The following is a 24,783-nucleotide window of genomic DNA, read 5'->3' on the forward strand; positions in this document are numbered from 1 at the left end:
GTGGGGCATGGGCTCTGTAGTTGTGTTGTGTGGGCTCTGTAGTTGTGGGGTGTGGGCTCTGTAGTTGTGGGGTGTGGGCTCTCTAGTTGTGGTGCGTGGGCTCTAGTTGTGGTGCGTGGGCTCTAGTTGTGGTGCATGGGCTCTCTAGTTGTGGTGCGTGGGCTCTCTAGTTGTGGGGTGTGGGCTCTGTAGTTGTGTTGTGTGGGGTCTCTAGTTGTGGGGTGTGGGCTCTCTAGTTGTGTTGTGTGGGATCTCTAGTTGTGGGCTGTGGGGTCTCTAGTTGTGGGCTGTGGGGTCTCTAGTTGTGGGGTGTAGGCTCTAGTTGTGGGGTGTGGGCTCTCTAGTTGTGGGGCGTGGGCTCTCTAGTTGTGGTGTGTGGGCTCTCTACTTACGGTACATGGGCTCAGTAGTTGTGGTGTGAGAACTTAGTTGCCCCTAGGCATGGGGCATCTTAGTTTCCTGACCAAGGATCAAACCCATTTTTTTTTGCATTGCAAGGTGGGTTCTTAACAACTGGACCACCAGGGAAGTCCCCTAGAAATGTCTGAGGGATTTTAATTGTTGATTTTTATTTTTAATTCAGTGTGTCAGAGAGTGTGGTTTACATAATTATTTTTTAAATTTGTTGACTCCTTTAGGATCTCTAAAAATCTTGCCCTTTGACTATTTTGATTTCTGAAATACTAATTAAACATATTTATTCATTTCAGTTCAGTCGCTCAGTCATGTCTGATTCTTTGCGACCCCATGAATCACAGCACGCCAGGCCTGCCTGTCCATCACCAACTCCCGGAGTTCTCTCAAACTCACGTCCATCGAGTCAGTGATGCTATCCAACCATCTCATCCTCTGTCGTCCCCTTCTCCTCCTGCCCCCAATCCCTCCCAGCATCACAGTCTTTTCCAATGAGTCAACTCTTCGCATGAGGTGGCCAAAGTACTGGAGTTTCAGCTTTAGCATCATTCCTTCCAAAGAACACCCAGGACTGATCTTCAGAATGGACTGGTTGGATCTCCTTGCAGTCCAAGGGACTCTTAAGAGTCTTCTCCAATACCACAGTTCAAAAGCATCAATTCTTCAGCACTCAGCTTTCTTCACAGTCCAACTCTCATATCCATACATGACTACTGGAAAAACCTTAGCCTTGACTAGACGGACCTTTGCTGGCAAAGTAATGTCTCTACTTTTGAATATGCTATCTAGGTTGGTCATAACTTTCCTTCCAAAGAGTAAGCGTCTTTTAATTTCATGGCTGCAGTCACCATCTGCAGTGATTTTGGAACCCCTCAAAATAAAGTCTGACACTGTTTCCTCATCTATTTCCCATGAAGTGATGGGACCAGATGCCATGATCTTCGTTTTCTGAATGTTGAGCTTTAAGCCAACTTTTCACTCTCCTCTTTCACTTTCATCAAGATGCTTTTTAGTTCCTCTTCATTTTCTGCAATAAGAGTGGTGTCATCTGCATATCTGAAAGTGAAAGGGAAGTTGCTCAGTCGTGTCTGAATCTTTGCGACCTCATGGATTGTAGCCCACCAGGTTCCTCCTTCCATTGGATTCTCCAGGCAAGAGTACTGGAGTGGGTTACCATTTCTGAGGTTATTAATATTTCTCCTGGCAATCTTGATTCCAGCTTCTGCTTCTTCCAGCCCAGCGTTTCTCATGATGTACTCTGCAAAGAAGTTAAATAAGCAGGATGACAATATACAGCCTTGACGTACTCCTTTTCCTATTTGGAACCAGTCTGTTGTTCCATGTCCAGTTCTAACTGTTGCTTCCTGACCTGCATATAGGTTCCTCAAAAGGCAGGTCAGATGGTCTGGTATTTCTATCTCTTTCAGAATTTTCCACAGTTTATTGTGATCCACACAGTCAAAGGCTTTGGCAAAGTCAATAAAGCAAAAATAGATGTTTTTCTGGAACTCTCTTGCTTTTTCGATGATCCAGCAGATGTTGGCAATTTGATCTCTGGTTCCTCTGCCTTTTCTAAAACCAGCTTGAACATCTGGAAGTTCACGGTTCACGTACATATTTATTAGGGTTTCTCAATTTATCATCCATATTTTTGGCTTGTATAGATAGTATCAATATATGCAGATCTTTGGGCTTCCCTGGTGGCTCAGAGGTTAAAGCTCCTGCTTCCAACTGCTTCCAATGTGGGAGACTCGGGTTTGATCCCTGGGTTGGGAAGATCCCCTGGAGAAGGAAATGGTAACGCACTCCAGTATTCTTGCCTGGAGAATCCCACGGACAGAGAAGGCTGGTAGGCTACAGTCCACAGGGTCACAAAGAGTCGGACTCGACTGAGCGACTTGACCCTAGCCCTGTGTTTTAGGTACCTTTATGCAATTTGTCAAACTGTTCTTCAAGGATGTGATGTCTGCAGTTCAGCTAGTCTGTTCACTTTATGTTTTAACTTTGGTGCCATTTGTTTTTCTGTTTCAGTGACTGTACTTTCCACCTCCAGTATTTCCAGTTGGATCTTTTTCTCTAAAATCTCCACTTATTCTTTAGTCATGTCTACTGGGCTTTGTTCTGTAATTTCCTATTCTTATTTACTACTTTAATACTTTGAGATATATTTCTTAATTTTGTTTTTAAATTTTCATAATATGTGTGAAAACTTGTTTGTATCCATATCCTTCACAAAAATAGGTGTTATTGCTCTTTAATTTGTATAGTGAGTGTAAAACACTATGCCACTGTCTTGATGGCAGTTTGCCTGGTACTAGTATCTCTGAGCTTTGTTTTCTGTGTTTATTATTCCTTCTGAGACGTTCTATTTCTGTTTTTTACCTGTTTTTCTAAGTTGTGTTCTTATCAATTTCTAGTAAGTTCAAGTACTCTAACTCTGATTATATATATGAGTAGTTTTCCAGTAGTGGTCTAGGGACTCCTGGGAGTCCTGAGTCCCTTTCAAGGGGTTAGTAAGGTGAAAACTATTTTGTAATTATACTATGATATTATTTACTGATTTAGCTGTGTTGAGATTTGCAGTTATAGTAGGTAAACTACTGTGGAGTAATTCCCAATTACCTAAAAAAGCTGTTAAAATGTTTCTTGCCAACCAACTACATATCTCTATGAGGCAATAAACCAGCATGTCACATGTCATTGAATGCACAAGCTAGTGTATGAATCCAGCTAACTTCTCTTAAACCAGACATTAAACAGCTTTCAAAGTATAAAACAATACTACTATTCTCATTCATTCTTTTTGAAGAGTGTTATTGTGCCTAAAAGGGTTTTTTAATATTACTGCCTGATGAGTTTTTACCATCTTAAATTTGATTAAAAAACATTTTTAAAGTTTTTCAGTTTGAATATCTAGGAATTTAAATATCGGTAGCTATATCCTACATAAAAGTTCTTTGATGGGTTCTTAGGGATTTTTAAGAATGGATATAAAGGGATCCAGAAACCAAAACTTTTGAGAACAGCTCCTGTAGATTTTTCTGTCATTTTTTATCATTTTTATTTTTCTAGAGCCATATATATCTATCATCGTTTAAAGCTTCTGATTTTTGCATGAGGATTTGATTTTGTAAATTGTTGCAAGGGTTCCCTGCAAGGACTTGGAGTTATACTTGTGGCTAAGGTGAGGAATACACAGTAGGAGCAGCATGGGGACCGGCATGGACTGAACCTGGAGGGAGCCCCGTTCAGGCCTCCTGTGCTCTGTCCTTCCAGTGTGAGGCCACATTGAAACTCTCCCTTATTTAGTGGTGAAAATCCAGTAGCCTGTGTGCTGACTCTAGCCAAGCATTGATTAGGAGCTAGTCATAGAGGCTGACAACAAAAGTCCCAGACTTCAGAGGTGCGGGGTTTACTTCCTCGGGTGGGAACCAGTTTTATCATGTGGGGAACAACACCTGTTCAGGTAGGAAATGTTTACCAGCCAAGGGCCAGTCCTGTAGGCAGCCTCCAGCTTCCAGTTGACATCTACACGTGGATCCTGAGTTGCTGTGTGTGTTAATGTGTACTTCTTCCAAAGTTAGGGAGCACTCTTCAGCAGAGGATACTCAACACAGTTTTTGAGAGCTTTTTGGAAGTATTGCGGCTTATATTCAGGCTTCTTTCTATGGAAGGCAGTAACATGATACATGCCAGAATTCTTGAAAGAAAAGGGAGCTCCTTTTTGATCCATGAATAGGGAACACTTGCTCTGTTTGCAGTCCTTGTGGTGAGCCTTGCCCCAGCTTCCAGCTTCATCTAGTGAGGTTCACTTTTTTTTTTGAGGTTCACTCTTCTACATGGTGCTTGTATCACATCACATAGCTTTGATGTGATCAGTCATGATACAGTCATTATAAATCAATTATTTATCATATAGCAATGTATGTATCAGTAAATGCATGATAAGTTTTTAAGATTTATGTTAAAATGTGACATTTTCAGGTTTCTTATTCACAGCTTCATGGACCTTTTTGATGTGGGGACACAAATCTTCCTTCAGCTTACAGAGCACTGTCCCTTTTTGTCCCTGATTAATTTCTTCTCTTTCTGTCCTTTCCTGGAACTCCTTCAGTTTGACATTGTATATCTGGGATCTCTCTTCCTTTTCCCTTACTTTGCTCTTCTAATTTTGCTCTGCACTACACAAGAATTCTATTACTTCATTTACAAACATATAATTATATTTTTAACCTCATTTTCATTTAATCAGTTACTTTAAAAATTTTTAGTATTTGTATTTTAAAATTTTTCCAGAATTATTTTCATATTTACCATCTCCTCTCTTCTACAATAGCTTTATACTAATTTTATGGATATATTTTCTATATTTACTAGTTAGAATTTTAGATATTTACAAATGATTTCTACATTAATTTCTTTTATGTTATTTTCCCTTGTTTTTTCATTTTCATATTTTTTTTAATGCTCCTGTATTTCCCCAGAGTTGGTTAGGAAAATCTGGTTTTCATTCATGATTGTAAATGAAACTGGTAGTTTTCCCACTAATTATAAGCTGTCTGATGTCAGCCTTGAAGACAGAGCCTGACAGTAGCTCACTGTGCATTTACCTTTGGCTCAAATGAACAGGTAGGAAAGTGAATGGTGGTGGCTGTCATCTCAGTGCTGGTGGTGAGTGTCGCTGCGGCCTGAGAGCCGGGACCAGGCCTGTTTTAGCAAAAATACCAGCAGAGCTCCCTGTCTTGGAAAGGAAACTTTTCTGATTTTTAGTATTGTAGATTTCTTATCATTTTTCTATTTCTTGTATCATTTTAGTGCGATTTTGAAATGGATAGGGGGAAAAAGGCATTCTCAGTTTCAGATGTTATAATTAAACTCAAGGGACTTCCCGGGTGGCTCAGAGGAAAGGATCAGCCTGCCAAGCAGCAGACACAGGTTCCACCCCTGGATCGGTAAATCCCTTAGAGAAGGAAATGGTAACCACTTCAGCATCCTTGTCTGGGAAATCCAGTGGACAGAGAAGCCTGCTGGGCTAAGTCCATAGGATTGCAAAAGACATGACTTAGCAACAAAACAACAGTTGAGCTCAATACAGCTTGTAGATATGTTAGAAGCGTGTTTTTTTTTTTTTTTGCCTGTTGTTACATGACTAATTTCTTCTAAGATAAATATTTGAACTTAGAGAAGTTTCCCTTCTGAGTTTGAGGCATCAAGACATGGTAATAAAGGGCGTAGCCTCTGGGCCAGGCTCCTGAGCTGGAGTCTCAGTTTTCATAGCACAGACATTAGGCATGTGATGTAATCCCTGCCTCCCTCAGTTTCCTCATGATGGATGTAAAGATTATCCAATATTAATAAAGAGATTTAAATGAGTTACTGTTTGTAAATTGCCTCTAACAGTGCCTATAAGTCACTTGTAACTGCTAGATGAGTATTTGTTAAATTAAAAATAATATGTATATACAGCTATATATAAAAGCATACAGTTGACATGTGAACAACATGGGTTTGAACTGTGTGGGTCCAATCATACATGGATACTTCCAGCAGCAAACATGATCCACCCTCTGGGATGCAGAGCCCTGGATACAGAGAAACAGGTAAGGAGGACTGACTATAAATTACACATGGATTTTCAACTGTGACTGGCAGCGGGGGGTGTTGGCATTTATAACCCTGTGTTGTATTGTTCAAGGCTTAACTGTATTATGAATTTATTCCAAATAATAATTTGTCTTGAACAGTTGAGATGTATTTGAATTGCTTAAATAACTGTCACTTTAATTTTTTGCAGCTTATCGTGAGCCGCATTATTATTACCAGTTCACAGCTCGATACCATGCAGCTCCCTGCAACAGTATCTATAATATTTCTTTTGAGAAGAAACTTCTTCAGATTTTAAGCAAACTTGTTCTTGACCTTTCATGTGAAGTTTCCTTACTTAAGTCTGAATGTCATCGTGTTAAAATGCAAAGAGCTGGTTTGCAAAATGAATTGTTTTTTACATTTTCAGGTAAGTATATGCAATTCTTTAAGGAAAACGAAGTTAGAATGTGAACTAATTCTAGAGATGTGTTGTGAATTACCAGAAGCGTTTTTAGAATGTAAATACTATAGATCTGAATGTTTCATATTCTTTACTTTCATGTCTTAGTTCTAATCGCCCTCAAATAAATTTCTGTTAATTCATGTACTTAATGAAAAGTTTGGATTCCCAAATAACTTAAACATTGCTATCATAATTTACTAGAGAATAGAATTTAATATAAGGAATATCTATCATGGTATTTAGCTACCAAGATTTAATTTGTAAAACCATATAATTATATAATAAATAGGCTAACAGTGTAGAACAGAGAGAATGTTCTAACAGCTTAGTGTGTTTTTCCTAATAGTGCAGAGTAAAAGCCCAATATTTTATGGAAAACCAAGAATTGGACTTCATATCTGAGGACTTAGATTTATAAAGGGTCTGTTTATGAGTTAGCATTTAGGAATAACCATGCATGTTTTTAATGAGTCCCGGTGGCAATCTCAGTGTGCTGTTTGCTGTTTCCTTTCTTTCTTCCTTACTCTCTGTCCTTGATTCATCTATTTTCGGTGTTTGATTACACCTACCCATTTCTCTGATATTCCCTTTGCCTTTTTTTGGTACATCTAGAATTGAATGATTAGATATGAGTGAGAGATGTGAGGCTTTCAGGGAAAAGAATAAGTTGGGTTCAACACCATTTTCCAGTCTTTTGTCTTCTTTACTCATTTTCTCTTCTGCAGAAAAACTTTGAGAGTTACTTTCCAGTGTCTGAGGCAAACTATGAAAGGCAAATTATGAAAGATGCTTTCCTTAGCTTATCACAGACCCACTATTAGCATTCATAAGAGTTATGGGGTATTTGGACCTGGTGTATTTAATAAGTGCTATCAGTAGGTATTTAATATTTACTTTTATATTTTTAATTGGAGGATAATTTCTTTATAATGTTGTGGTGGTCTCTACTGTACACTAACGTAAATCAGCCTTAATTACATATATATATTCCCTCCCTCTTGTGCCTTCCCTCCATTCCAGTGCTCAAAGTTGTCACCAAGTGCCAGACTAGGCTCCCTTTTTAGCTTGCTGCTAGTTATCTGTTTTACAGGTGATCGTGTATATATGGGAACTTCCCTGGTGGCTCAGTGGTAAAGAATCCACCTGCCAGTGCAGGAGACACAAGAACATGGGTTTGATTCTTGTGTTGGGAAGATGACCTGGAGAAGGAAATGGCAGCCCACTCCAGTATTCTTGCCTAGAAAATCCCATGGACGTGTCAATGCTACTTCCTCAATTTGTCCACCAGTCCAGTCTCTATGTTTGTAACTCTCTTTCTTCTCTAAATAGGTTCATCAGTACTATTTTTCTAGATTCCATATATGCACATTAATAAATGATACTTGTTTTTCCCTTTCTGACACTATATAACAGGGTCTAGATTCACCTACCTTACTATAACTGACTCAAATTTTTCCTTTTTATGACGAAGATCATGGCATCTGGTCCCATCACTTCATGGCAAATAGATGGGGAAACAGTGGAAACAGTGTCAGACTTTATTTTTTTGGGCTCCAAAATCACTGCAGATGGTGACTGCAGCCATGAAATTAAAAATGCTTACTCTTTGGAAGGAAAGTTATGACCAACTTAGACAGCCTATTAAAAAGCAGAGGCATTACTTTGCCAGCAAACGTCCGTCTAGTCAAGGCTATGGTTTTCCTGTGGTCGTGTATGGATGTGAGAGTTGGACTGTGAAGAAGGCTGAGCGCTGAAGAATTGATGCTTTTGAACTGTGGTGTTGGAGAAGACTCTTGAGAGTCCCTTGGACTGCAAGGAGATCCAACCAGTCCATTCTGAAGGCGATCAGCCCTGGGATTTCTTTGGAGGGAATGATGCTAAAGCTGAAACTCCAGTACTTTGGCCACCTCATGCGAAGAGTTGGCTCATTGGAAAAGACTCTGATGCTGGGAGGGATTGGGGGCAGGAGGAGAAGGTGACACCAGAGGATGAGATGGCTGGATGGCATCACGGACTCGATGGACGTGAGTCTGAGTGAACTCCGGGAGTTGGTGATGGACAGGGAGGCCTGGCATGCTGCGATTCATGGGGTCGCAAAGAGTCGGACACGACTGAGCGACTGAACTGAACTGACTGACTGATGGCTAATATTCCATTGTATACATGTGGCACAACTTCTTCATTCATTCACCTGTTGATCTAGGTTGCTTCCATGACCTGGCTGTTATGTGCTGCAGTGAACATTGAGGTGCATGTGTCATTTTGACTTTTTGTTATGTCAAGGTATATGCCCAGTTCTGGGATTGCTGGATCATACAGTAGTTTTATTCCTAGTTTGCTAAGAAATCTCCGTGCTGCTCTCCATAGTGACTAGATCAATTTACACTCCCACCAACAGTGCAGTAGGGTTCCCTTTTCTCAACATCTTCTCCAGCATTTACTGTTTGTAGATTTTTTGATGATGGCCATTCTAACTGGTATGAGGTAATAAACTCATTGTAGTTCTGATTTTCATTTTTCTAGTGAGCAACGTTGAGTATCTTTTCATATGTTTATGGTCCATCTGCATATTATCTTTGGAGAAATGTCTGTTTTGGTCTTCTGCCCATATTTTCATTGGACTGTTTGTTTTTCTGATATTGAGTTGTATGAGCTGCTTATAATATCTTGGAGATTAACCCTTTGTCAATTGCTTCATTTGCAATTATTTTTTACCATTATGTGAGTTGTATTTTCCTTTTGTTTATTGTTTCCTTTGCTGTGCAAAAGCTTTTAAGTTTAATTAGATCCCATTTGTTTACTTTTATTTTTATTTCCATTACTCTAGGAGGTGGGTCAAAGAAGATCTTGCTGTGATTTATGTCAAAGAGGTATTGCTTAAATTTTCCTCTAAAGAGCTTTACATTTTCTGTCTTCACATTTAAGTTTTAATCCATTCTGAGTTTATTTTTGTGTATGATGTTAGGAAGCATTCTAATGGCATTCTTTTACATGTAGCTGTCCAGTTTTCCCAGAACCACTTATTGAAGAGCCTGTCTTTTCTCCATTGTATATTCTTGCCTCTTTTGTCAAACATAAGGTGCCCATAGGTGCATGGGTTTATCTCTGAGCTTTCTGTCTTGTTCCATAGTCTGAAGTCAGGAAGAGTGATTCCTCCAGCTGTTTTTCTTTCTCAGGATTGCTTTGACTCTTTGGGTCTTTTTGTATATCCATACAAATTGTGAAATTTTTTGTTTTACTTCTGTGAAAAATGCCATTGCTAGTTATATAGAGATTGCATTGAATCTGTAGATTGCTTTGAGGAATCCTTCCATGCCTGGGATAAACTCCCCTTGATCATGGTGTATGATCCTTTTACTGTGTTTTTGCAGTCTGCTAGAATTTTGTGGGGGACATTTGTGTGTATGTTCATCAGTGATATTGACCTGTAATTTTCTTTTCTGTGGTATCTTTGTCTGGTTTGGTATCAGGGTGATGGTGGTCATGTAGAATGACCTTGGGAGTTTTCCTTCCTCTGTAGTTTTCTGGAAGAGTTTGAGCAGGATAGGTGTTAGTTCTTTAAATGTTTGGTAGAATTCATTTGTGAAGCCATTTGGCCGTGGGCTTTTGTTTGTTGGAAGATTTTTCACTGAAGTTTGGATTTCAGTGCTTGTGATTGCTCTGCTCATATTTTCTGTTTCTTCCTAATTAAGTCCTAGAAGGTTGTACTTTAAAGAATTTGTCCATTTCTTCCAGGTTGTTCATTTTATTGGTAAATTATTATATGTAATAGTCTATTAAGATTCTTTATATTTTGGCATTGTCATAACTTTCCCTTTTTCATTTTTAATTTTATTCATTTGAGTCTTTTCCCTTTTTCTTCATGAGTCTGTCTAATGGCTTGTAAATTTTATCCTCTCAAAGAACTAGCATTTAGTTTCATTGATCTTTGCTATCGTCTCTGTCATTTGTTTTTCATTCTTTTCTGCTCTGATCTTTATGATTTCGTTCCTTCTTCTAACTTCAGTTCAGTTCAGTCGCTCAGTCATGTCCAACTCTATGTGACCCCATGAATTGCAGCATGCTAGGCCTCCCTGTCCATCACCATCTCCCGGAGTTCACCCAAACTCATGTCCATCGAGTCGGTGATGCCATCCAGCCATCTCATCCTCTGGTGTCCCCTTCTCCTCCTGCCCTCAATCCCTCCCAGCATCAGAGTCTTTTCCAATGAGCCAACTCTTTGCATGAGGTGGCCAAAGTATTGGAGTTTCAGCTTTAGCATCATTCCTTCCAAAGAACACCCAGGACTGATCTTTAGAATGGACTGGTTGGATCTCCTTGCAGTCCAAGGGACTCTCAAGAGTCTTCTCCAACACCACAGTTCAAAAGCATCAATTCTTCGGTGCTCAGCTTTCTTCATAATCCAACTCTCACATCCATACATGACCACTGGAAAAACCATAGCCTTGACTAGACGGACCTTTCTTGGCAAAGTCATGTCTCTGGTTTTGAATATGCTATCTAGGTTGGTCATAACTTTCCTTCCAAAGAGTAAGCATCTTTTAATTTCATGGCTGCAGTCACCATCTGCAGTGATTTTGGAGCCCCCCCAAAATAAAGTCTGACACTGTTTCCACTGTTTGATCTATTTGCCATGAAGTGATGGGACCAGATGCCATGATCTTCGTTTTCTGAATGTTGAGCTTTAAGCCAACATTTTCACTCTTTTCTTTCAGTTTCATCAAGAGGCTTTTGAGTTCCTCTTCACTTTCTGCCATAAGGGTGGTGTCATCTGCATATCTGAGGTTATTGATATTTCTCCCTGCAATCTTGATTCCAGCTTGTGTTTCTTCCAGTACAGTGTTTCTCATGATGTACTCTGCATAGAAGTTAAATAAGCAGGGTGACAATATACAGCCTTGACATACTCCTTTTCCTATTTGGAACCAGTCTGTTGTTCCATGTCCAGTTCTAACTGTTGCTTCCTGACCTGCATACGGATTTCTAAAGAGGCAGGTCAGGTGGTCTGGTATTTCCATCTCTTTCAGAATTTTCCATAGTCAACAAAGCAGAAATAGATGTTTTTCTTGAACTCTCTTTCTTTTTCCATGATCCATCAGATGTTGGCAGTTTGATCTCTGGTTCCTCTGCCTTTCCTAAAACCAGCTTGAACATCTGGAAGTTCATGGTTCATGTGTTGCTGAAGCCTGGCTTGGAGAATTTTGAGCATTACTTTCCTAGCGTGTGAGATGAGTGCAGTTGTGCAGTAGTTTGAGCATTCTTTGGCATTGCCTTTCTTTGGGATTGGAATGGCCACTGCTGAGTTTTCCAGATTTGCCATTTAACAATATGTAAGTTTAAAGGATTTGATGTATGTATATATTGCAAAATGCTTACTATGATATATACTGTAATAAGGTTAAGCACATTGATCATCTCACATAGTTACCATTTATTTATTTCTGCAGTAATGAACTTTAAAAATCTACTCTTTTAGCAACATTCAGATATACAGTACAGTATTATTCCCTGGTGGGTCAGTTGGTAAAGAATCTGCGTGCAGTTCAGGAGACTCAGGTTCCATCTCTGGGTTGAGAAGATCCCTTGGAGAAGGAAATGGCAATCCACTCTGGTATTCTTGACTGGGAAAGCCCATGGACAGAGGAGGCTGTTGTTCTACAGTCCATGGAGTTGCAAGAGAAGGACAGGACTTAGTGACTAAACCACGACTGTTATTAATTCTAATCACTGTGCTCTACATCAGGGCTTCCCAAACCCAAACCACTTGTCTTGTTAGGAAGTAGTCTGCAAAGCAGGAAGTGAGTGGTGGGTGAGTGAGGAAGCTTCATCAGCTGCTCTCCATCACTCACATTACCACCTGAACCATCCTCACCTGGATCTGTGGAAAAATTGTCTTCCATAAAACTGGTCCCTTGTGCCAGAAAGGTGGGGGTAGGGTACTTTACATCACATCCTTGAACTTGTTTGTATTCTTTGTCCTCTTCCATTCGTTTCCCTCATCCTCCGCCTCTGGCAATCACCAATATGTTCTCTTTTTCTAAGTTCAGTTTTTTACAGATTCTATGTGTGAAATCATATAGTATTTGTCATTCTCTGTCTGACTTGTTTCACAAATGTCATTAAGTTTTATCTATGTTGTTGCATGTGGCAGAATGTCCTTCATTTTTTATGGTTGAATAATATTCCTGTTTCATGTGTGTGCACCATATTTTTTTTTGGCCGTTTATCTGTTGGTATACTCCCAGGTTGTTTGTCTGCCTAAGTATGGTAAATAATGCTGCAGTGAACATGAGAGTACAGATATCTACAAGATAGTGATTTCATTTCCTTCAGATACATATCAGTTTATATCCAGAAGTGGAATTTCTGGATCATATGGTAGTTCTTTTTTTTTTTTTTTTTTAATTTTGAAGAACTTCCTTACTATTTTCCTTAGTAATTATACCAATTTATATTCCCACTAATGGTGTACAAGAATTCCCTTTTCTCCACATCCTTGACAACACTTATCTCTTAGATAATAATCATTGTAACTGGTGTGGGTAATCTGTCATGGTTTTGAATTTCATTTCCCTGATAATTTGTGATTTTGAGCACCTTTTCACTTACCTGTTGGCCATTTGAATCCCTTTTTAGAAAAAATTGTCTGTTCAGGTCATTTTCAGTTTTTAAATGGGTTATTATTAATTTTTTTTTTTTTGCTTTTGAAATGTGTGAGTTTCTTTTTTTGTGTGTGTGTGTGAGTTTCTTATATAGTTTGAATATTCTTGTCTTACCAAACTTATGGGATTATCAAATGTTTTATACAATTCTCTAGGTTGTTTTTTCAGTTTGTTGATTGTTTCCTTTGCTCTGAAGAATCTTTTTTCAGTTGTATGTAGTGTCCTTTGTGTATTTTTTTTTTATTGCTTGTGATTTGTTGTCATATTCATAAAGTCATTTCTAACACCACTGTTGAGGAACTTTTCCCCTGTGTTTTCTCCTAGGAGTTTTATGGTTTAGGTTTACACTTAAATCTTTAATCCTTTTTGAGCTAATTATTATGAGTAGTATAAGATAGGAGTATAGTTTCATTCTTTTACATTTGAATATCAAATTTTTCCAATATTGTTTATTATGTAGAGTACGTGTTCTCTGCTAGGTATTCTTGACTTTCTTGTCAAATATTAGTTGACCTTACATGCATAGGTTTATTTCCTGAACCTTCAGTTCTATTCCATAGGACTGTGTGTCTGTTTTTATGCCAGTACCGTATTGTTTTGACAACTATACCTTTGTAGTATAATTTGAAATTAGAAGTGTGATACTTCCAGCTTCGTTATTTCTTAGGCCGGCATTAGTTATTTGGGTTGTTTTGTGATCTTACACAAATTTCAGGATTTTTTTTCTGTTTCTGTTAAAAAATACATTGGAATTTTAGGAGAGATTACATTGAATCCATAGATTGGTTTGAGTTGTATGGCTATTTTAATAATATTAATTCCATTCAATTTATGAACATGAGATAGCCTTACTTATTTGTGTCTTCTTCAGTTTCCTTCATCATTGTCTTATAGTTTTCATTGCATGGATCTTTGCCTCCTTGTTTAAATTTAATTCTACATATTTTTTTATGGTATTGTCAATAGGATGGTTTTGTTTATTTCTTTTCAGATAATTTGTTATTCAGTTCAGTTCAGTTCAGTTGCTCAGTCATGTCTGACTCTTTGCGACCCCATGAATCACAGCACGGTAGGCCTCCCTGTTCATCACCATCTCCCGGAGTTCACTCAGACTCACGTCCATCGAGTCCATGATGCCATCCAGCCATCTCATCCTTGGTCGTCCTCTTCTCCTCCTGCCCCTAATCCCTCCCAGCATTAGAGTCTTTTCCAATGAGTCAGCTCTTCGCATGAGGTGGCCAAAGTACTGGAGCTTCAGCTTTAGCATCATTCCTTCCAAAGAAATCCCAGGGCTGATCTTCAGAATGGACTGGTTGGATCTCCTTGCAGTCCAAGGGACTCTCAAGAGTCTTCTCCAACACCACAGTTCAAAAGCATTAATTCTTTGGTGCTCAGCTTTCTTCACAGTCCAACTCTCACATCCATACATGACCACTGGAAAAACCATAGCCTTGACTAGATGGACCTTAGTCGGGAAAGTAATGTCTCTGCTTTTGAATATGCTATCTAGGTTGGTCATAACTTTTCTTCCAAGGAGTAAGCGTCTTTTAATTTCATGGCTGCAGTCACCATCTGCAGTGATTTTGGAGCCCCCCAAAATAAAGTCTGACACTGTTTCCACTGTTTCCCCATCTATTTGCCATGAACTGATGGGACCAGATGAAATTATACCAATTTTGGATATTGATTTTACATCCTGAAATGTATCCAAATTCTTTTTAAAATTTTATTTCTACCAGTTTATTGCTACCAACCCATCTCCTCCCACCCTCCTCATGCGTGTGTGCTCAGTCATGTAGCCCCATGGACTGCAGCCCACTAGGCTCCTCTGTCCATGGCCTTTTCCAGGCAAGAGTACTGGAGTGGGTTGTCATACTGGGTTGCCATTTTCTTCTCCCCAAATTCTCTTAATAAGTCTTAACAGTTTTTGGTGCAGTCTTTAGTCATATGCAGACAAAGACAGTTTCACTTTTGTCTTGCTTAACTAGCTAGGACTTCAGTTCTGTTATCATAGATTTAATGACAATAGGGATCCTTTTCTTGTTTCTGTTCTTGATTTTAGAAGAAAATCTTTCAACCTTTCATATTGAGCATGATGTTAGCTGTGGACTTGCTATATATGGCCATTATTATGTTGAGGTATATTCATTCTGTATCCAATTTTGAGATGTTTTATTATGAATAGATGTTGGATTTTGTCAAATACATTCTTGCATATATTGAGATGACCATATGGTTTTAATTTTTTCATTCTGTTAATGTAATGAATCACATTTGTTTACATATGTTGAAACTTCCTTGCCTCTCAGAGATGAATTGCACTTGCTCATATTGTTTGAAGCTTTTAACCTGCTATTCATTTTGGCTTGGTACTATTTTGTTGAGAATTTTTCTATCTATATTCATCGTGAATATTGGTCTGCAGGTTTGTTTTTTTTTTTTTCTGTTAGTGTTCTTATCTGGATTTCATATCAGGCCTTGTAAAATCATTTGAACATGTGACCTCCTCTTCAATTTTTGGAAGTTTGAGAAAGATTAACATTAGTTCTTCAAATATTTGATGCAGTTCCCCAGTGAAGCCATCTGGTTCTGGAGTTTTGGGGTGGAGGGGTGTTTGGTTACTGATTCTATCTCTCATTACTATTGATCTGTTGAAAAATTTCTATTTCTTTATGATTCAGTCTTGGTAGGTTTCAGTTTCTGGGAATTTATCAGTTTCTTCTAAGTTGTTCAGTTCTAGGTAACTACTGCTGCTGCTGCTGCTGCTAAGCCACTTCAGTTGTATCTGACTCTGTGTGACCCCATAGACGGCAGCCCACCAGGCCCTGCCATCCCTGGGATTCTCCAGGCAAGAACACTGGAGTGGGTTGCCATTTCCTCCTCCAAAGCATGAAAGTGAAAAGTGAAAGTGAAGTCGCTCAGTCGTGTCCGACTCTTCGAGACCCCATGGACTGCAGCCTACCAGGCTCCTCCGCCCATGGGATTTTCCAGGCAAGAGTACTGGAGTGGGGTGCCATTGCCTTCTCCAAGGTAACTACTAGTACCTACTAGTAGGTAACTACTACTGTGAGTAGTAAATACTCACAGTAGTCTCTTCGGCTCCTGTGTATTTGTATGGTATCAGAGTAATGTCTTCTCTTTAATTTATAATTTCACTTATTTGGGTCCTCCTTTATTTCTTATTCTAGCTAAACATTGTCAGTTTTGCTTATCTTTTAAAAAACTAAGTTTTGGTTTTGTTAATCATTTCTATTTTTCTATCTCTATTTCATTTATTTCTGCTGTAATCTATCATCTCCTTCTGCTAATATTGGCATTAGTGCAATTTTTTTTATTCTTTGAGGTTTAATATTAGGTTTTTTATTTGAGTTCATTTTGCTTGATGTGTATTCAATTTGTTTCTTTCAAAGAATTTTGAAGTTTGCTATCTACCTTTAGGTCTCAGATTCATTTTGAGTGAATTTTTGTATATGCTGTGAAATATAGGTCCAACCTCATACTTTTGAATGTGGATGTACAGTTGTCCCAGTACCAATTTTGGAGAGACTTTTTTTCTCATTAAATTGTCATGGTACCCTTGTTGAAAGTTATTTAGCCACAGATATGTGGGTTTATTTCTGGACTCTTAATTCTGTTTCATTGTATGCCTGTCCTTGTGCCAATACCACACTCTTTTAATCATAACATTTTGATAGAAGCTGTGCTGTAGTAATATTTGAAATTGGGAAATGGCAGTCCTTACATTTTGTCCTTCCTTTTCAGCATTGTTTTGGCTATTTGAAGTCAGTTGCAGTTCCATATGTTTTTTCACACTTGCTTTTCCATTCCTGCCAAACAAGGTCATTGGGTCAAGAGAGGGATTTCGCTAGGCACTGTGGTAGATATTGAATCTATAGATGTCTTTGACCAGTATTACCTGCATAACAATATTGTCTTTGAGTCCATGAGCACAGGATATCTTTGCATTTGTTTAGGACTTTGTCTTAGTTGATTGGGCTGCTGTAACAAATACAATAAACTGGGTAGCTTATAAACAATGGAAATTTGTTTTACACATTTCTGGAAGCTGTAATTCTGAGGTCACAGTGCCACCATGTTTGGCAGGAACCCTCTTGAGAGTTACGGATTTTCATTATGTCCTCACATATCAGAAGGTCTAATGATTTCATTGAGGCTCTATTCTTGTGACTTAAGCACCTCCTGCAAACTCTTATCTCCTTATATCATCATAATGTACAGTAGGATTTCAACATGTGAATGGGAGAGGATATAACATACTTAGACCATAGCAGACTTCTTTAATTTCTGTCAGCAATGCTTTATACTGTTCAATGTATAAGTCCTGCACCTTTTGATAAAGTTATTACTATGTATGTTTATTGTTTTGAAGCTATTTAAGTGCAATAATTTTATTTTTTCCATTGTTCATCACTAGTGTATAGAAATTTGTTGGTTTTTTTTAATGAATCTTGTATCTTGGTTTAATGAATTAATCATGTCCCACCACTCAAGCTATTGGGTCCATGGTGTTCTTTATCGGAAGATCATCAGTTACTGATTTGATCTCTTTGTTATATGCCTGTTCATATTTTGTCTCTTCTTGGGTCAGTTTAGATAATTTATATTTTCATCTGTTTCATCTAGGTTATGTCTTAATAATTTTTGGCATATAAATGTACATAATATTCTTACAGTCCTTATTTATGAAAGGTAGATAATAATGTCTTCTACTTTCATTTCTTGTTTTTCTTTGTCTAGGTGTTTGTCAATTTTGTTGATCTTTTCAAAGAACCAATTTTCATTTTCGTTTATTTTTTTCTATTCTTTATTTTTTAAATCTCATCTTCTTTGTTCTTTCTTCGGGCTTCCCTGGTGGCTCGGAGGTTAAAGCGTCTGCCTGCAGTGTCTTCATTTATTTTCTTCACTCATTTCTTAGTTTTATTCATTTCTGTTTTAGTTTTTATATTTTCCTTCTTCTGTTTTCTCCTATTGAAGTTGCCCTTTTTTATTTTCCTAAAAGTAAAAGCTTTAAGTATTGATTTTGTTTTTCTTCTAATTTTTTTAATTTGGCACTAAGGTTTTCTCTAAACACTGCTTTTACTGAATCCTGAAAATTTTGGTAAGTGGTATTTTCACTTTCATTTACTATAAAATATTTTCAAATTTCTCTTGAGACTTCTCTACTGTGTGTAACATACTAGTCTGTTATTTAATGTCCATGTGTTTGGGGACATTCCAGGTATCTCTGTTATGGATTTCTAGTTTAATTCATTGTAGTCTGAGAGCATACATTGTATAATTTCTATTTTTAAAAAATCTTCAAAGTATTTTTAAAGGCCCAGAATGTGGTATGGCATGGTGAATGTTCCATGTGAGCTTAAGAAGGATTTTTATAGTTGGATAAGATATTCTGTAATTATCAATTGGGTCCAGTTGATTGATTGTGTGCTTCAGGTCAACTGTGTCCTTACTGATTTTTTTGCTTTTTAGAATTGTCAGTTACTGATACATGTTGATGTTTCAATGTATATTTGTGGGTTGTTCTTTCTCCTTATAGTTCTAATCAGTTTTTGTGTCATGATTATAAACAATGTGTTTTAGGCTTGTATACATTAAAGCCTGTTATGTCTTCTTGGAAAATTGGCTCCTTTACCGTTATATAATGACCTTATTTTTCTGTGATAATTTTTATATTCCTGATGTCTCTTTTGTCAAAAGTAAATATTGCTGTTCCAGCTTTCTTTTGATTCGTGTTCGCATGATATATTTTTCTACACCTCTTTACTTTTAGTCTTATCAGTGTCTGTGTATAAAGCAGGTCTTTTGTAGACAAGATATAATTAGGTCTTGAAAAAATTCATCCTGACATTCTGTCTTTTAATTGGTGATTTTAAACCATTGACTTTAAGGAGTTGGATTAACATTTACCACAGTCATTACTGTTCTGTATTTGTTACCCGTTTGTTTCTTTTTTGTCTTCTTTTTCTGCTGTTTCTGGTTTTGGCCAAGCATTTATACGATTCCATTTGTTTCTCTTAGCATATCAATTATAATTTATTTTTACTCTAGGTGGTTGCCCTATAGTTTGCAGTAGACATTTACAGCGTCTGCTTTCAAATAATGCTGTACCATTTCATGGGTGGTACATTCACTGTTAAGGCTTCCCTCATAGCTCAGTTGGTAAAGAATTTCCTGCAGTGCAGGAGACCTGGGTTCAATTCCTGGGTCAGGAAGATCCTCTGGAGAAGGAAATGACAACCCACTTCAGTATTCTTGCCTGAAGAATCCCATGGAGAAAGGAGCCTGGCAGACTACAGTCTATGGGGTTGTAAGAGTCGGACATGACTTAGTGACTGAACCACCACCACAATCACTTTAGAACAGAATTACAAAGTTTGTCCTCTCTTCCCTTATAAAAATGTAGTAATTTATTTTACTCATCCATAAATTTTAGTCAGTTAGTACATTGTTCACTTTATTATTTTGAACAAGCCATTGTCAAATAAGAAAAATATTTATATTACCTTCTTTTATTCCTTCTCTTATGCTTTTCCTATATTTTGTTTATTTTTTTAAAAAATATTTATTTTAGTTATTCACTATTATTATTGGCTGCATTGGGTCTTCTTTGCTGTGCACAGGCTTTCTCTAGCTGTGGAGAATAGGGGCTACTTTTCATTGCAGTGCAGTGGCTTTTCATTGTGGCGGTTTCGCATGTTGCAGAGCACAGGCTCTCGATGCCTGGGCTTCTGTGGTTGTGGCATGCAGCCTCAGTGGTTGTGGTGCATGGGCTTAGTTGCTCCAAGGCATGTGAGATCTCAGAGCAGAGACTGAACCCATGCTCTCTATGTTGGAAGCATGGAGTCTTAACCACTGTACTTCCAGGGAAGATCTGAGTTTTAGGTACATATTATTTTTCTTCTTTATGAAGAACTTCTTTTAATGTTTCTTGCAAGTCTGGGTTTCTAGTGACAGATTCTCTCAATTTTTGTTTTTCTGAGAAATTCTTTGTTTTTAACTTCAGTTTTAAAGAATAATTTCATGGAATTTAGTATTTTAGTTTGGTGGTATTTTTTCCCCTTTCAATACTGTGTTAAAAATCATTCACACTATTCTCTTCTTGTTTGCATGGTTTCCAAAGAGAAGTCTGATATAATTCTTTTATTTTTATTTTTTTCTATTTTCTTATTGTGGTAAAATACATATAACATAAAATTAATCTTAACCATTTCAAGTATACAGTTAAGTTGTACTAAATTCATTCATGCCTATTTGTTTTCATTGTCTCCAAAACACTTTCATCTTGGAAAGCTGATATTCTCTTTCTGTTAAACAATAAGCTGCTAATATCACTGCATCCCCTAGCATCTACCATTCTACTTTGTTATCTGTGTGATTTAACTAAATTCTCATGTAAGTGGAATCGTACAGTAGTTTTCTTTTTGTTCTGGCTAATTTCACTTAGCAACAGGTCCTCAAATTTCATCCATGTTGTAACATATGGCAGGATTTCCTTCCTTTGTGAGATCTAATAATATTTCATTCTGTATAACATATACATTTTGCTTCTCCATGGATGCACCAGTGACCACTTGGGTTGTTTTCACAGTTTACTGTTGTGGATAATGCTGCTTATGGGTGTATATGTATCTCTTTGAGACCCCACATTCAGTTCTTTTTTTGGGTATATACTCAGTGGTGTATTTCCTAGGTCATAATAATAATTTTTTTCTTGAGGAACTGCTGCACTGTTTTATGCAGTAGCTACACCATTTTACATTCCCACTAACAGTGTACAAGAGTTCCAATTCACCACGTCTTCACCAGCTTGTTATTTTCTTTTGTTTTCATTGCAATCATCCTAATGGGTATGTGGTAATGTCTCATTATAGTTTTGATTTGCATTTCCCTAGTAATTGGTTTTGTTAAACATCTTTTTCTGAGCTTATGGGCCATTTGTACATCTTATTTGGGGAAATGTCTATTCACATTCATTGCCCATTTTTTTAATCTGACTGTTTGGTTTTTCAATATTGAGTTTTAGGAATTCTCCAAATGTTCTGTATCTTTATCCCATAGCAGATATGCAATTTGTAAATATTTTCTCACATTCTGTAGATTGCCTTTTGACAAATTGTGGTTTTTTTGATGCACATAATTTTTTTTTCAAATTTTTGTCTATTTTTTTATTGCTTGTACCCTTGATAACATATCAAAGAAACCATTGCCAAGTCCAGTTAAGCTTTTCCCATAAGTTTTCTTCTAAGAACTTTGTAGTTTTAGCTCTTATACTTAGAAATTTGATCCATTTTGAGTTAATTTGTATATATGCTATTAGGAAAGAATCCAAAATCATTCTTTTGCATGTGGATATCCAGTTTTCTCAGCACCATTTATTAAAAGACTCTGCTCTCCCCACTGAATAGTCTTGACACCTTGTCAAAAATCATTTGACCAATAATGTAAGAGCTTATTTCTGTGTTGTCTATTCCATTAGTATATATTTCTGTCTTTATGCAAATAACACACTGTTTTGGTTACTGCAGCTTTGTAATGAACTATGAAAATCAGGAATTGTGATTTCTAGCTTTAGTCTTCTTCAGGAGTTTTGGCTATATGAAGTCCCCTGTGATTCCACATGAATTTTAAATTGGATTTTTCTGTTTCTGGAAAAAATGTAGTTGGGATTTTGAAATTGATTGCATTGAGTCTATAGATTTTGTCTGGTATTGACATTTTAGCAATATTATATTTTCCAATCTATGAACATTGGATGCATTTGTATTTACTTATATCTTCTTTCACTTTTAACGATGCTTTGTAGTTTTCATGATATGTCTTTCATCCCCTTGGTTTAGTTAATTCCTAAGTATTTTATTTTATTCTTTTTGATGGTATAATAGTGATTCCATTTGTAATAACACCAAAAAGGTATTCACTGTAGTGTATAGAAATTCAACTGATTTGCATATTGACTTTGTATTGTGCAACTTTGCTGCATTTATCTATTACTTCCTACAGTTTTATTTTTGGAAACTTTAAATGTTTACATATGAGATCATGTCATCTGTGAATAGAAATAATTTTCCTACCTCTTTTCCAGTTTGGATACTTCTTATTTTGTTTTCTTGCCACAATACACTGGCTGCTACTGCTGAGTCACTTCAGTCATGTCCGACTCTGTGCGACCCCATGGATGGCAGCCCACCAAGCTCCCCCGTCCCTGGGATTCTCCAGGCAAGAACACTGGAGTGGGTTGCCATTTCCTTCTCCAATGTATGAAAGTGAAAAGTGAAAGTGAAGTCACCCAGTCGTGTCCGACTCTTAGCGACCCCATGGACTGCAGCCTACCTCCGTCCATGGGAGTTTCCAGGCAAGAGCACTGGAGTGGGGTGCCATTGCCTTCTCTGAAATACACTGGCTAGAACTTCATTACTGTCTTGAGATATAATGGCAAATGTGTACTTCCTTGCTTGTTCCTCAATGTAGAGGTGAAGTTTTTAGTCTTTTGTTCATCAACATGATGTTTGTTATGGATTTTCATATATGGTTTTATTATGCTCTGTTATTTTCCTCCTATTCCTGTATTTTTTAACCTTTTTCTTCATGAAATTATATTGATCTTTGTAAAATGCCTTTCCTGCGTGAAATGAGATGTTCCTATGGGTTTTTCCCCTTCACTCTTCATGTGGTATATAACAATGATTAATTTTTTTACGTTGACCCATTCTAGAATTCTGGCAATAAACCCAACTTACTCATGGTATGTAGTGCTGTTAATAAGCACCTGAATTCGATCTGTTAGTCTTCTGTCAAGTTTTGCATCAGTGTTAATTAGGATTATGATCTGTAGTTTTCTGTTCTTACAGTGTCTTTGTCTGGCTTTTGTGTTCAGGTAATGCTGGCTTTTAAAGATGAGTGTAGAATTGTTATCGCCTCTTCAACTTTTTAGAAATGTTTGAGAGGACTGGTATCAGTTCTTCTTCTGACTGTTGTTAGAATCCACCACTACAGTCATCCAATTTGAGGTTATTACTGTGTTATTAATAACCTCTATTTCCTTAGTTATCTTCTTTCTGACTCTTCTATCCATTATTATGAGATATTGAAGCCTCCAAATAATATTGTAGACATGTGCATTTCTCTTTTGAATTCTGTTAATTTTTACTTCAAAAATTTTCATGGTCTGGTTTATATGTAAGTGTTTATAATTGTTACATATTCTTGCTGTGTTAAACCTTTTATTAATATATAGTGTCTTTATTTGTCTCTTATACCCTTTCTTGATTTTAAGTCTATTCTATCTCTCATGAGTATAGCAACTCTTAAGTGAGACATTATATAGTTGGATTATGTTTTTTATTCCTTCTTAAATCTTTATCATTTGGTTTGAGAATTTAACCCATTTAGTTTTAAATTGATTATTGATAATGCAGGATTTACCTATGCCATTTTGTTACTTTCTTTTTGCTTTTGTTTTTCATTTCCTTCATTATAGTCTTTTTTGTCTAGTTGACTTTTTGTAGTTAAATGTGAAATGTTTCTCATTTCTTTTTGTATATAGTTTGTAGTTTTTTTTCTTTGTTGTTCTTTGGGAATTACATTTAACATTGCTAATTTATAATACTCTAGTATGAATTACACAAACTTAGTTTCTATACTATATGTGAAAAATCTCCCTTAAGAGCTCTATTCCCACTCTTTTCAATTGTTGATGACATAGAATTACTATTTTATAAACTGTGTGCCCCTAAATATAAATTAATAATTATTTTAAATGAATTAGTCTCTCAAATTATATAAAACAAGATGTAAAGTTACAAACCAAAGTTACAATAATACTAGCTTTTAGACTATTTTTTGTCAAGTATATTAGACTCTTAAATCATATATATAAAATCGCTGTTACAATCCAATCTGAATCCAATAATGGTAGCTTTTACCCTTGTCCATGTATTTACCTTTGTCGAGGTCTTTATTTCTCTTCACATAGCTTCCTGTTACTATCTAGTGTTTTTCCATTTCACCTTAGGATTTTCCTGAGCGGTTCTTGCTGGCAAGTCTAGTGGTCACAAACTCCCTCAGCTGGTCTTATTTAAGAAAGTTTTAATTTCTCTCTCACTCTTGAAGGGCAGTTTTGTAGGCTATATCCTTGCTCTTTCTTTTCTTATATTTATCACCCTACAACACAAAATGTTTCTCTAATGATGATTGCTTATTGTTTGTATGTATCATTCTTTATTCTAATTTTATGGATTAGAATGTCATTTCCAAAATTCAGGGAGTTTGTAGATTTTGATCACTTATATCTTTGAGGCTCCTAGATTAACTCTTAGTAAGTAACAGACTCTTGATAACTACCTAATGAATAAATAGGTACCCGAATGCACTCATTTATGAACATGTTCATTTTAGTTACCCTGGCTACTACTGTAGTTCAGCTTCTTTCATTTTCCAGTATTATAATGATATATCTCTTTGTGGAGATTAAGAATTGAGTCAGTCAGATGATATATACAATATTATATGGGTAGAGTTAAGTAGACTGTTGAATGAATAAATACATTTATACATACATATATCCACATATATGGTACAAAAGGTAAAATAAATACATGTATACATTATATGGTACAAAAGATAAACTATTTCATTGTC

At 36.8% G+C, this 24,783-nt stretch overlaps 1 protein-coding gene across 1 annotated transcript in view; it reads left to right on the plus strand.

Annotated features, from left to right (window-relative positions):
• The window catches only part of LOC120877833 (zona pellucida binding protein), a 131,035-nt gene that overhangs the window by 36,780 nt on the left and 69,472 nt on the right, over positions 1-24,783 (plus strand). Inside the window, exon 5 of the mRNA XM_040260236.1 lies at positions 6,209-6,427. Coding sequence (XP_040116170.1) covers positions 6,209-6,427 — 219 coding nt within the window. The remainder of the gene's footprint in view (positions 1-6,208; positions 6,428-24,783) is intronic.

This window comes from Oryx dammah, unplaced genomic scaffold (genome assembly GCF_014754425.2).
Source record: "Oryx dammah isolate SB20612 unplaced genomic scaffold, SCBI_Odam_1.1 HiC_scaffold_18, whole genome shotgun sequence".
NCBI lineage: Eukaryota > Metazoa > Chordata > Mammalia > Artiodactyla > Bovidae > Oryx > Oryx dammah.